Genomic DNA, 14,588 nt, shown 5'->3' on the forward strand with positions numbered 1-14,588 from the left:
TTGCACAACAACCTACAGGACAAGTTGCCAAGCACTATGATTCAGAGACTATACAGTGCGCAGGTGCAGGGCGAGATAACCTTTACCTTGACTTATTTACTGCAGCTAAGACTTTGTTTTGGGGAACTTCTTTATCAACTTAGAATCCGTTTTGTCCCTGGGTCTGTTCCTTTTGAGGAATCAGAGAAACATCCTTGTGTGCAAGAAATGTTCTTTTCCCACGGGAACAAACAGAGGATTCTTGACTGAACATCTCATTTGCAAGAATGTTCAGCCCTGGTTGAGAGTCTCGTTTGCAAGCACTTCTCAACCTTCCTTATACCTTGTTCCCTACAGGAGTGGGTTGCTATTTCCTACTCCAGGGGATCTTCCTGACCCAGGGATCAAACCTGAGACTCTTGTGTCTCCTGCATTGGCAGGTGGATTCTTTACCAATGCGTCACGAGGGCTTCCCAATTCCTATTTATTGTCATCGGCAAAAACAGACAATGGGGTTCCCTTGCTGAGGTCCATCCTGCCCTGTTTTGGGGCAGAAACATGATGCGTGGTCCCTGGGTGTTCACTGAGTCTTCCAAGCACTGAGGGACCCTCTTTCTTAGGTGCCTAGAGCCCTGGAGGGATCAGGTTTGTGTTTTTTTGGAATTTTTCATGTGGAAGAAGAGGTGGCTTGATGCAGCTCTGGTTCCTGTCAGCTGGTTTAGTGAAAAGCTGACAAGTGGTGGGGGGTAGGAAGGACAGGTGATCAAAGATAAGAGAAACAGCCTGTGGTTAATACGTGGTGAGCATCCCTGGTTCTGTTTTCGAATTTGATGGATGCTCTTGTATACATACTGATGCTGATAGCTTTTAGACATAAAACTTTCCCTTTCATAAAGCACAGGGGAGAGCTTATCACCTGGAGGGTAAATCCAGAATCAAAGGATATCAGGACTGGGACTTGCTAACCCTCTCCTTTCCCATAGGGACCCTGTGGTTGTCACTGGTCCTGGGAATTGCACATAGTGCAAAGCTGGACTTGGTTATTGTGGTCCCTGGCTTCCTCTGGCTGTCCACTCTTTGGAGGGAATTGGGATACAGACACGGACCCCTTTCTCTCTCCCAGAGCCTTTCAGTTCTATCTCCAGGGAAGGTTCCAGTATGCTCAAAGATTTCCCCTGAAACTTAAAAGTTTTTTTTTATTAATGTGCAATGAAGGGCAAAAATCATAAGTACATAGTTCAGGGAATGTTTACAGATGTCTGTATACCCATGGAGCCACCGCCTTGATCAAGCAGTGAACATTTCTAGTGCCCCAGGCCTCTTCCTCACGCCCCCTCTCAGACAACCCCGTGGACATCCCTAGAATGGCTTCTTTCACTCTAGAACAGGGGTCCCCAACCTCCGGGGTCTAATGCCTGATGATCTGAGGTGGAGCTGACTTAATAATAATAGAAATAAAGCACATGATACATGTAATGCCCTTGAATCATCCCGAAACCCCCCCATCAACCCTCATCCAGGAAAAAATTGTCTTCCACACCGCCAGTCCCTGGTGCCAAAAGGGTTGAACTCAATTTAAGGGCTTATACTGTGTGCTTGTCTACTGAAGTTTTCAGATGCTTTTTCAGTGCTTTTTTACCTTAGGGGATGGGATGCATGGAGGTACAGATAGCCTTTTCATGGTGCCTCTGGAGAAGGGAAAGGCTACCCACTCTGGTATTCTGGCCTGGAGAATTCCATGGACTGTATAGTCCATGGGGTCGCAAAGAGTTGGACACAACTGAGGGACCTTCATTCATTCATTTGTAGTAGTAAACAAAAATTTTAAACAGGAAAATTACATAAATAATATACACCTAGTTAAAACTGCAAACAGGATGGAAGTTAGGAAATAAAGTTTTTTAATTGAGGTGCAGTTGACAGGCAACATTATATTAGTTTCAGGTGTACCACACGATCCCATATTTGTATATAGTGAGAAATGGTCACAATAATTCTAGTTAACATCCGTCACCACACATAGCTGCAAAAATTTTTTCTTGTGATGAGTACTTTTAAATTTTATTCTCTTAGCACCTTTTAAATATGCTATACAGTATTTTTTTAGACAATGCACCATTATTAACTATAGTTGCCATACTGTACATTATACCCCTATGACTTGTTTATAACTGGAAGTTTGTACCTTTCGACCCCCTTCACCCATTCTACCCACCTCTCACCTCTGGTAACCAGCAACCTGTTCTCTGTAGAAAATACATATTAAAACCTCCCATGTATATACTCTATCTAGCTTTATGATGGTCTAATATCCAAAAATATCTAAAAAGAGTGTGAGCTCTTGGTACTTTTTAAGTCCTTGATAATTAAGGCTGTTGACATTCTTTAAATGCCCTGTCCTGACTCACCTTGTAGAACTGGTATTTTCTCACAGGTTTATCCACTTGACCCCTCCCTGTTCACTGGGTTTACCAAAGTTCTTCATCACATCAGCAAGGACTGACTCACTCATTACACTGCCTCTTGTGAGCTTCTTCATTGGAGGTGGGACCATATTCTAGGGGAGATCCTGGAGGTCTGACCACAGTGGTGTGTCTTTTAGCCTTGCACTCAAGATAAAAGCTTCTTCTGATCATCTAAACCTCAGGCCACAGTATAGCTGATGAACTCAGGCATTGAATGGCAGGAGTGTTGACTTACTACAATAGTGTAATTATCCATGCCTCCCCACCTTTTCTCTTTCTGGTGTGTCTTACCCAGTCGTGAGAATGGCAAAGAAGAATTATTCCCAATGAACAATCTCATCTCACGTTTCCGTGCCAATATTATTACCAACGGAACAAGGGCTTTTGAAGAAGAGAAATGGGATGAAATTTCAGTTGGTTCCTTGCGTTTCCAGGTAAGTTCCGAGAAGTCCTATTATCTTTCCTTAAGGGTTGTCAGTGGGGATTGACCTCAACCCTTGGCTGGGATAGTAGCCGGTAGAAGGGAATCCCACCCTTGGGGTTGACTCTTACCCACAAAACCTCAGCAGGGGGGTATGTGACATCATCCTGGGCCACCCTTTGGAATGATCCATCCATCCTTCCTTCAAGGGGGGGGGGCAGTTTCACATGAAGAAGAGAGATTGTACAGGTGATGGAGGTACAGACCTCGTCGCTATATCTAGACTAGCTATGTCTAGGAATGCTTGTGTCAGTGAGAACTTCCTCCTCTTGAAACTTGCTGTCTGGAGCTCCTGGAGGACGTCCAGATGCTTCATGGTCCTTCAGCGCCCAGGGCAGCTGTACTTCTCCTCCCGCTCTTGCTTCTGGCCTCACTGGAAGCCAGGGAGGAGCTTGCAGTCAAAGGATGAGGCACCAAGTTGTCCTGCCTCCCAAGGCTTTGGGGTCCCCTAACGCAAAGTCTTCAGCTGACATCTACATTCCTCATGAGAGTGGATAAGGCCCCCGAGCCCCGAGCCCTGAGCCCCGTGGCCGCTCCCATCTCCCTAAGGTCGGCACCCCCTCCTCCTCTGCCTGTCCTGTGGACCTTCTCTCCATCCCCTCAACAAGCCAAGATGCCTGCCTCAGCACCTTGCTCTTGCTGTCCCCTCTGCCTGGCGCACTTCTGCAGCTCCTTCAGGTCTAGCTCAGATGTTACCTCCTTGGGAAGGCTGTTCCTGACCCACCGTGGGGTCATGCTCCGCACAGTGTCCGTTTATTTCCTCAGAGTGTAGGAGAGTGGGACCAAGTCTATTTATTCCCCACCATCCACCTAGGGCCTAGAACAGTCCTGACCCAGAGTCAGTGTGCCACGGTTGCTGACAAAATGAATGGCCGGGACAGCCAAGGAAGAGCTGGGGACAGAAGGATGGGTCCTCTGCGCAGAGCAGCACTCTAACTTCCAGGAAAGAAGGAAGCAGTAATTTAATCTCTAATGGCAGGTTTCAGAGTTCTGCAGGTGGTGTGTGTGCTGTGCGTGGTCAGTTGCTCAGTCGTGTCTCTGCGACCCTGTAGACTGTAGCCCGCCAGGCTCCTCTGTCCACGGGATTCTCCAGGCAAGAATCCTGGAGTGGGTTGCCATGCCCTCCTCCAGGGGATCTTCCCAACCCAGGGATGGAACCCACGTCCTTATGTCTCCTGCATTGGCAGGTGGGTGCTTTACCACGAGTGCCACCTGGGAAGCCCTGCAGGTGCGATAAACTGCATGGCGCACACACACACACAGATGCACGCACACGAATGCCCCAAAGAGCTTTCCTGTCCATTTACCTCTCCAAACTTCCTCTTACGCTGGAAGCTGCTCCCCCTTGGAAAAGCCATCTCTTTTCTCTCCCGCAGGCCTCTCTCTGCGCCAGCCTTCCTGCCGTCCCCCTCATCCCTCCATCCTGACTTCCTTCTCTTCATTTTCTATTGCTGTGTCCTTGCCATGCTGTAAAAGCACCCGCTCTGACATATCCTGCCTGGGCCAGGGTAAACACTCAATATATGATAGATGGAGAGAGAGGGAGAAAGAAAGGAAGAGAAGAAAGAAAAGGAAAGAGAAGGAACTACAACTAGACTAGGATCACTGTCAGAAACTTACTTTGTAACAGGTAAGCTGTAAGATACATGGGGACATGAGTATAAGAAAGACTTTAAAACACCTCTCTCAGATGCTTTGCTTTCGTTAGGTCATGATACTTAATAAACATCAATTAATGAAAGTCAAAATATACATGCCCTTTGACCCAATAAATTTACTTGTAGAAGTATATCCCACAAAAAAATACTCTTACAAATAGGTGAAGATATACTACAAAATTACTTATTGCAATACTTTATAAGTATAAAAATTGGAGAATATCCTAAATATCCATAAGAGGGAGGTTGAATAAATTAGGTTACATCCATACAATGTTGTCCTATGCAGGTGTTAAAAAATATAAGCTATAGTTAATACTGTGTCTTTCAAAAAGTAAATGCTAAATGAGGAACCTGGGATTAATGGATACACACTGACATATATAAAAAAGATAAACAACCAGGACCTACTGGATAGCACAGGGAACTATACTCAGTATCTTATAAACTGTAATGGGTTATTTTTTTTCAGATGACTTTGCTGTATACCTGAAACATCATAAATCAACTATACTTCAATTATAACAAAATTTTAAAGTAAATGCTTAAGAGATGTTTCTGGGTGGTAATACTCAGTGCAGAAGCAGTTACAATGCAAAAAGATCCAGCACATCTCTTTTGGAAAGCAGTTTCTCACTGGGTATCAAGTCATAAGAGCTTTATACGTATTGACTTTATAACCTCATTTTGAGAGATTTAGCCTAAAAGATTCAAACATGAGAGAGTTGTGTGAATTAAGACCTTTGTGGCAATATTATTGATCAAGCAAAGCATGAAAAACCATGCACTTGGCCTCAAAGGAGAAGAGCTGAGTGCATCACGCACAGGAATGCCAGGTCTTGGTGCAAACTGCAGTGTTTCACAGGGGCACCTGTGGTTGCGTGAGCTACTTGCCCAAGTCTCAAGTGGTCTGTGGCCATCACAGCAGCACAGGGTGTGTGGCTGGCCATCTCCTCCCAGTATGTCCTGCAATCAGTGCTTTGCTCCCTGGAGGAAGCCCCACACCCCGATAACCACCTGCGAGTCACAGCCACGCTTTTGTTTTTCTACAAAACCCTGCTGCAGGGGTCTGTCAGCTGGCAAACACATGTGGGTGATTCCCTAGCGAGCGTGGGGAAGAGGTGGCACTCTTGGCTCCTTGCAGCTGGAGCGTTTCTCTCTGAGTCTGCAGTTGGCTGCTTACACCCATTCCTCTTGGACCCGGATTCCTCCCTGCAGAGTGGGACAGTTGGGCCAGCTTTGTGACAACACTGTCTTCTCCCTTCTCACCGCCCAGGTTCTGGGACCTTGTCACAGATGTCAGATGATTTGCATCGATCAGCAAACTGGACAACGAAACCAAGACGTTTTCCAAAAGCTTTCTGAGAGGCGAGAGAGAAAGGCAAGCATGATTGCTGAATACGACACCCCATCTTAAGATCCTGATGCGTTGTCTGCACTGAAACTAATCCTTAATAATGCTGAGTAATTTTTAGAAGTGGGAGAACATTCTAAGGCTGATAGGCTACCGTCAAGGTGCAGACTTTGTCTGTGACATGATCTTATTTTTCTTTTCATTTCCTCACTTTTTAAAAACATTGTTTTTTTAATTGGAGGATAATTGCTTTATAATGTTGTGTTGGTCTCTGCCGTACAACAGCATGAATCAGTCATAAGTATACATATGTTCTCTCCGTCGGGACTCTCCTTTCCACCCTCCACCCCATCCCACCCCTCTAGGTCTCACTTTTTAAAAATTACATGTATTTTTTATGCTTTCAAATCTTATTGAAGAGATAAGGAGTATAGATAAGAAATACTTTAAAAAAAAAAGAAAAGAAAGGGACTTCCTGGTGGTCCTGGTTAAGACCCTGCACTTCCACTGCAGAGGGCACTTGTTCAATTCCTGGTCACGCTACTAAGATCCTGCATGCCATGTGGTGTGGCCAAGGCAGTGAGGGGCGGGGGGTGGGAAAGAAATAGTAACTAAAGTAATTCTGTCATTTTATTTTCTTTGCCACAGAAATCTCATGAAGAAAAAAATGCCTTAGAGTGAACAGGATAGCTGCACAGAAAGATTCAATAAATTTCACTATAATAAGTTTGTAAGTCATATTCTTGAGGCTGAAATGACTAAGTGTTATTGTTGTGGAATTCAGATGATAGAAGCTGACTTTCTAACAGATTATTCATTAGTAAGACTCATTTAGTTCCGGGCTCGCACTTTCTGTCAGGACTTTCTGTTTGCAAAGTATTCCAGGAAGCCAAGTAAGCAGTCAGGCTGCATGGAGCAATTCTTGAAAATTAACAGAAATAAGGCAAGTTTTTCCTCTCTTTCCAGTAACAGCCTGGCAAGTTAAGTGATGGTAAAATGTCTGCATTGTTCCTTGTGTTTTTCCAAAGCCAGTTTTTGTTTCACATTCATTGATCGACAAAACTTTCCTTTCAGATGTGGATGGGTGTGGTCTGCAGAGCTGTTGCACTTGAGTGTTAACACCGGTGTGTCTCTCTGCACAGGTGGAGACGGCCATGTCAGCTGGGGGCATGGGGACCTTGAGTCTGCCCCACACAGGTTGTTAGGAGAGGGGATGGGTGGGCACAAATGCTATTAGACATGGAAATGGTATTTCTCAGTGTCATGATAATTCTTGTGCGCAAGTCTTTTATTCTCTCAAATTTTGGAATAAATTTAGATTTATAGAAAAATTGCAAAGAAAGTACAGAGAACTCGCATGTACTCCTCACCGACATGTACACAAATACTAAGGAATTGATTTGGTTCCAGTCCCTAGCCTGGAGCCTGGTGGTGGCCGACTGCTATAATCCCAGGAATGAACAGACCTAAGAGCACGTCTCATATTCCAAAGGGTTGCTCACTCTTTGGAGCAACTCTACTGGCTCACTCACACTGATGGCAAACCTTGAGTAACTCACACAACTCTTCATTTTGGACCTTCCATCTTTATTCCGGAGAATTTAGAGAACTTAGTGCATATCAGTTCAGTTCAGTCGCTCAGTTGTGTCTGACTCTTTGCGACCCCATGAATCACAGCACGCCAGGCCTCCCTGTCCATCACCAACTCCCATCGAGTCCGTGATGCCATCCAGCCGTCTCATCCTCTGTTGTCCCCTTCTCCTCCTGCCCCCAATCCCTCCCAGCATCAGAGTCTTTTCCAGTGAGTCAACTCTTCACATGAGGTGGCCAAGTATTGGAGTTTCAGCTCTAGCATCATTCCTTCCAAAGAAATCCCAGGGCTGATCTCCTTCAGAATGGACTGGTTGGATCTCCTTACAGTCCAAGGGACTCTCAAGAGTCTTCTCCAACACCACAGTTCAAAAGCATCAATTCTTTGGTGCTCAGCTTTCTTCACAGTCCAACTCTCACATCCATACATGACCACTGGAAAAACCATAGCCTTGACTAGACGGACCTTTGTTGGCAAAGTAATGTCTCTGCTTTTGAATATACTATCTAGGTTGGTCATAACTTTTCTTCCAAGGAGTAAGCGTCTTTTATTTTCATGGCTGCAGTCACCATCTGCAGTGATTTTGGAGCCCAGAAAATAAAGTCTGACACTGTTTCCACTGTGCCATGAAGTGATGGGACCAGATGCCATAATCTTAGTTTTCTGAATGTTGAGATTTAAGCCAACTTTTTCATTCTCCTCTTTCACTTTCATCAAGAGGCTCTTTAGTTCCTCTTCACTTTCTGCCATAAGGGTGGTGTCATCTGCATATCTGAGGTTATTGATATTTCTCCTGGCAATCTTGATTCCAGCTTGTGCTTCTTCTAGCCCAGCGTTTCTCATGATGTACTTTGCATATAAGTTAAATAAGCAGGTGACAATATACAGCCTTCACGTACTCCTTTTCCTATTTGGAACCAGTCTGTTGTTCCATGTCCAGTTCTAACTGTTGCATATCACACATTCTAACTAGTGCATATCACACGTTCTTATAGAAAATGCAGAGTTTTGCCCATATTTTCACAAAATGGCTTTTGCATCAGGGGACAGAGCAGAAATCAGCCTGACAGTGGGTTAGAAGCCGAGAGCAGGAGAAAGCCCTCTTGTGGGAAACTCAGGGGATACAGGAAGGAAGAAAGAATAAAAGATCGATCAATAAAAAGGTGTGGAAGACTATTAGGAAAAAACTCTTTGGAATGAGAATCTGTGGTGTCATGGGCTATTAGGATTCTCCCTGTTTTGTTTTTTTTTAAATTTTATTTATTTTTATTTTTGGCTGTGCTGGGTCTTTGCTGCTGCACGTGGGGGCTACTCTCTAGTAAGGCACACAGGCTTCTCCTTGCAGTGCCTTCCCTTGTTGCAGAGTACGGGCTCAGTGGTTGTGGCGCATGGGCTTAGTTGCCCGGCAGCACCTGGAAGCCTCCTGGACCAGGGATGGGACCCATGTCCCCTGCATTGGCAGGTGGATTCTTTATCACTGGACCACCAGGGAAGTCCAGGATTCTCCCTGTTTCTCGCTACTTCTACTACATGACGGACAGGACATATCAAGTCTCAGGACCTCTCTTTAAAGACCTGATTTAATTTTAGTGGAATGTTATCATTTGCAAAATTATTTTAACTGCTTAAATAACCTGTCTTGTTGTTGTTGCTGTTTGGTTCACAGGTGAAATTTGGAGTGTACCTGATGCATACGTCTTTGGATTTATCTTCTCCATGTTACCTCTCCGTAGGATCTCAGGTGCTCCCTCTGCTGAAAGAAAACATAGAACATCATGATATACCTGCTACCGAGAAATATCAGGATGCTATCTCCTAAATTTTTTTTAGAATATTAAAATTTCTCTTTTACCCTCTTCATTCTTTTTTTTCTTCCAGTTTTATGGAGATATAATTGACATACAGCACTATGTAAGTTTAAGATGTACAGCACAATGATTTGACTTACATACATCCTGAAATGATTAGCACATATGTTCAGTGTGTGTGTGTTTAGTTACTCAGTCATATCCGATTCTTTGTGACCCCATGGACCATAGCCTGCCAGGCTCCTCTGTCCATGGATTCTCCAGGCAAGAATACTGGAGTGGGTTGCCATTTCCTTCTCCAGGGGATCTTCCCAACCTAGAGATTTGAACCTGGGTCTCTTGCACATTGGCAGGCCGGTTCTTTACTACTGTGCCACCTACGATGTCCCAAGTTCAGTGCACCGTCTTATATAGATGTATTGGGCTGGCCAAAAGTTTTGTTCATTTTTTCCATAAGATGGCGCTAGTAGAGCTTAGTTGTCTAGCTTCATTTGAAACAATTTTATTAGATTAAAATATTGTGACTGCTGTCATATCAGCATGCATTAAAAAAATCAAAATTAGTGAATTTTTTTATTGCTGTTTTAATATTAAAGATGAAGAAAAGCAACATTCTTGGCATAACATGCTTTATTATTTCAAGAAAGGTAAAAATGCAACTGAAATGCAGAAAAAGATGTGTGCAGTGTGTGGGGAAGGTGCTGTGATGGATGGAATGTGTGAAAAGCGGTGTGCAAAGTTTCATGCTGGAGATTTCTCACTGGACAATAGGCCACAGTCAGGTAGACCAGTTGACGTTGATGGTGATCAAATTGAGACATTAACTGAGAACAAGCACTGTTACACCACACGGCACATAGCTGACAAACTCAAAATACTCAAACCAAGTGTTGAAAATTATTTGCACCGATTGTTATGTTAATTGCTTTGATGTTTCAATTCCACATAAGTTAGGTGAAACAAACCTTGATGGTATTTCCACATGCGATTCTCTACTGAAATGTAAAGAAAAATGTTCTGTTTGGAAAACAAATTGTGACAGGCCATGAAAAGTAGATACCATACAATGATGTAGACCAGAAGAGATCATGGGACAAGTGAAATGAACCACCACCAACCACACCAAAGTCCGGTCTTCCAAAGAAGGTGATGTTGTGTATATGGTGGGACTGGGAGTTTTCTGTCGTGAGCTCCTTCTGGAAAACCAAACAATTGATTCCAACAAGGACTGCTCCTAATTAGACCAACTGAAAGCAGCCCTCAATGTATAGCATCTGGAATTAGTCAACAGAAAATGCATAATCTTCCATCAGGATAATGCAAGACCTCAGGCTTCTTTGATGACCAGGCAAAAGCTGTCACAGCTTGGCTGGGAAGTTCTGATTCATATGCTGTGTTCACCAGACATTGCCACTTTGGACTTCCATTTATTCTCTTAATGGAAAAAGTTTCCATTCCTTGGAAGACTGTAAAAGGCACCTGGAACAGTTCTTTGCTCAAAAAGATAGAAAGTTTTGGGAAGATGGAATTATGAAGTTGCCTGAAAAATGGCGCAAGGTAGTGGAACAAAACGGTGAATGCATTGTTCAATAAAGTCAGTGCTAAAAATGAAAATATGTCTTTTATTTTTACTTAAAACACTGAAGGACATTTTCAGCTAACCCAATAAAGTTAAAGAAATGGAAACCAATACAATTTTTCCTTGTGATGAGCACTCTTAGGATCTGCTCTTTTAACAACTTTCCTATATAATATGAAACAATGTTAATTATATTAATCATGTTGTACCTTACATCCCTGGGACTTACTGATCTTATAACTGGAAACTTGTATCTTTTGACTGCTTTTATCCAATTTTCCCACCCACATCCCACCTCTGGTAACCACAAACACAAATTTGATCTCCTTTTCTATGAGTTTATTTTGAAGTATAATTGACCTGCAACATTATGTTAGTCCCTGGTACGCAGCATAGCGACTCAATATTTCTGTTCTTTTCAAAATGATCATCAGGATAAGTCTAGTTATGATATGTCACCATAGAAAGATATTACATAATTGACTATATTTCCCACACTGTTTCATAACCCTGACATTTATTTTGCAGCTGAAAATTTGTGCTTCTTAATTTCCTTCACCAGCTTTCTCTTGCCCCCCTCCCCTCTGGCAACTACCTGTTTTTTCTTTGTATCCATGACTTTGTTTAGTTATGTGTGCTTATTTGTTTTGCTTTTCGGATTCCACATATAAGTGAATTCATACAGTATTTGTTTATATCTGTCCAATTGACTTCACAATTAGCATAATATCCTAGGTGCATCCATGTTGGCACAAGTGCCAAGATTTCATTCTTTTTTTAAAAAAATTTTATTGGAGTACAGTTGAATTACAATGTTGTGTTAGTTTCAGGGGTACAGCAAAGTGAGTCAGTTATACATATATGTATATCCACTTTTTTAAGATTCTTTTCCCGTGTAGGCCTTTACAGAGTTTTGAGTAGAGTTTCCTGTGCTTTATACAATAGGTTCTTATTAGCGACTTCATTTTCACTTTTCACTTTCATGCATTGGAGAAGGAAATGGCAACCCACTCCAGTGTTCTTGCCTGGAGAATCTCAGGGACAGAGGAGCCTAGTGGGCTGCTGTCTATGGGGTTGCACAGAGTTGGACACGACTGAAGTGACTTAGCAGCAGCAGCAGCAGCAGTTATCTATTTTACATATAGTAGTGTGTATGTGTCAGTCCAATCTCCCAATTTATCCTCCCCGCCTTATCCCCTAGAGACCAAGAGTTTGTTTTCTATGTCCATGACTCTACTTCTGTTTTGTAAATTTATTTGTATTCATTTTTTAGATTCCATATATAAGCGATAGTATATGGTACTTGTCTTTCTGTGTCTGACTCACTTTGCTCAGTATGACAATCCCTAGGTCCAGCCATGTTGCTGCAAATGGCATTATTTTGTTCTTTTTTAAGTGTGAATAATACTCTGAAGCATATATGCACCTCTCCTTTTTCTGTTTGTTTACTGATGGGCACTTAGGTTACTTCCATGTCTTGGCTGTTGTAAATAACGCTACAATGAACACAGCGATGCATATATCTTTTTGAATTAGTGATTTAATTTTCCGTGGATATAAACTCAAGATTAGAATTGCTGGGTCATCTATTTTTAATTTTTTGAGGAACGTCTATATTGTTTTTCATAGTGGTTGCACCAGTTTACCTTCCCACTGTTAAGTGAAGTGAAAGTCACTCGCTTCTGTCTGACTCTTTGTGACCCCATGGACTAAACAGTCCATGAAGTTCCCTTCTCCAAGGGATCTTCCCAACCCAGGGATTGAACCCTGGTCTCCCATATTGCAGGTGGATTCTTTACCAGCTGAGCCACAATACCTTCCCACTGATAGTACACAAACGTTGCCTTTTCTTTGTACGCCCATCAGCACTTGTAATTTGTTGCTTTTTGATAATAGTTCTTCTGACAGATGATTCGGACATCTCATTGTAGTTCTAAATTTCATTTCCCTGATGATTAATGATCTTGAACATCTTTTCTTTTTCTCTTTTTTGGCGGGGGTGCAGACATTTATTTCTCAGTTCTGGAAGTTGGGAGCCCAAGATCAAGGTGTCGGCAGACTCAGTGTCTGGTTGGGCCCCTCATCCTTGTTCACAGCTGGCACGTCTTCCTGTGTCCTCACTTAGGAGAAGAATGAGGAAGTTCTCTGAGATCTCCTTTGTAAGGGCACTAATCCCAGCAAGGGGGACTGAGCATCATTTCATGTGCCTATTGGCCATCTGTGTCTTCTTTGGAAAAATGTCTGTTCAGGTCCTCTGCCCATTTTTAAATCAAGATTTCTTGTTTGTTTGTTATTTATATTGAGCTGTATGATTCTCTGCATACTTCGGATAGTACCCCCTTATTGGATATACCATTTGCAAATAGCTTCTTCCATTCGGTAGATGGCTTTTTGTTTGTTGATAGTTTCCTTCACTGTGTGAAAGGTTTTCAGTTTGATGTAGTCTCATTATTTCTCTTTGCTTGTGCTTCCCTTACCCTGAGGAGACATATCTAAAAATATTGCTAAGAGTGATGTCCAACTGAGTGCCACCTCATTTTTCTTCTAGAAGTTTTATGGTTTCCCTCGTACATTTAAGTCTTTCATCCATTTTGAATCTATCTTTGTGCATGGTGTGAAAGAATAGCCTATTTTGATTCTTTGGCATGTAACTGTCCAGGTTTTTCCAACCCTGCTTATTGAAGAGGTTATCCTCTCCCCATCGTATATCTTGCCTCCTCTGTCATAGATTGAAAGTGTGCTCAGTCGTGTCCGACTCTTTGCAACCACATGGACTGCAGCCCGCCAGGCTCCTCTGTCCATGGGATTTCCCAGGCAAGAATACTGGTGTGGGTGCCCATGCCCTCCTCCAGGGGATCTTCTTGACCCAGGGATCAAACCCGCATCTCTTAAGTCTCCTGCATTGGCAGGCAAGGTTCTTTACCTTTAGCACCACCCGGGAATCCTGTGTTAGACATATAATCATTCTTACTCAGTTGACATTTTTAGTGAATCTCACTGGGAATATTTTAACCTCCTCCAGTTGGAGGAGGTTACCATGCTCTTACTTGGCCTTTAGAAAGACACTTTAGGCTCTCTTCTTGTACTGGGGAAGATAGTCTGTGTCCAGTGATCTAGCAGACATGAGAATGGGCCTCCCCCACTGCCTGTACAGAGGAGGCAGGTTTTTGCTCAAGGCTGAGTGTGACTTGTGTCCACCCTCCTTAGGAGAGGTTTGACCAGGATGTGTTGCTCAAAGTCACGGGCCAGCAACCCCGTTCCCCCTGCTTCCTGCCCCTGCCCACTGTCCCTCTCCCTGCTGCTTCCTGCCCCTGCCCACCATTCCACTCCCACTTTGAGTGGCTGCACTGAGGATCACTCGCGTGCTTGAAGACATACTCAGTGACTCGGTTGTATTATGTGAACAATTGTGCTCCTGACCACAAACCCATCAGACAGGGTTGGTTCACCTACCCAGAGCCTCCAAAGGCTAGTGAAAAGAGGAACTTTGGAGGTTGAAGGATCCCATCTGTACCACCTCTAATGAACACTCCTGTTGCCTCCAGTTGAATATGTCCAGCGATGGGAAGCTCACTCCCTAAAGAAGTTACCCCAAACACTGAGTTGCTCAAAAGTTCTTTGGCGTATTGAGCTTGTTTCTGCTTCCTGTGATTTCCAGCCATGGATCTTGCCC

General features: G+C 43.3%; 1 protein-coding gene across 1 annotated transcript in view; it reads left to right on the forward strand.

Moving 5' to 3' along the window:
• The window catches only part of MOCOS (molybdenum cofactor sulfurase), a 58,390-nt gene extending 47,444 nt beyond the window's left edge, over positions 1-10,946 (forward strand). The window contains exons 13-15 of the mRNA XM_040264874.1: positions 2,740-2,878; positions 5,860-5,964; positions 9,195-10,946. Coding sequence (XP_040120808.1) covers positions 2,740-2,878; positions 5,860-5,964; positions 9,195-9,347 — 397 coding nt within the window. The 3' untranslated portion in view covers positions 9,348-10,946. The remainder of the gene's footprint in view (positions 1-2,739; positions 2,879-5,859; positions 5,965-9,194) is intronic.
• The last annotated feature ends 3,642 nt before the right edge of the window (positions 10,947-14,588 follow it).

This window comes from Oryx dammah, unplaced genomic scaffold (assembly GCF_014754425.2).
Source record: "Oryx dammah isolate SB20612 unplaced genomic scaffold, SCBI_Odam_1.1 HiC_scaffold_22, whole genome shotgun sequence".
NCBI lineage: Eukaryota > Metazoa > Chordata > Mammalia > Artiodactyla > Bovidae > Oryx > Oryx dammah.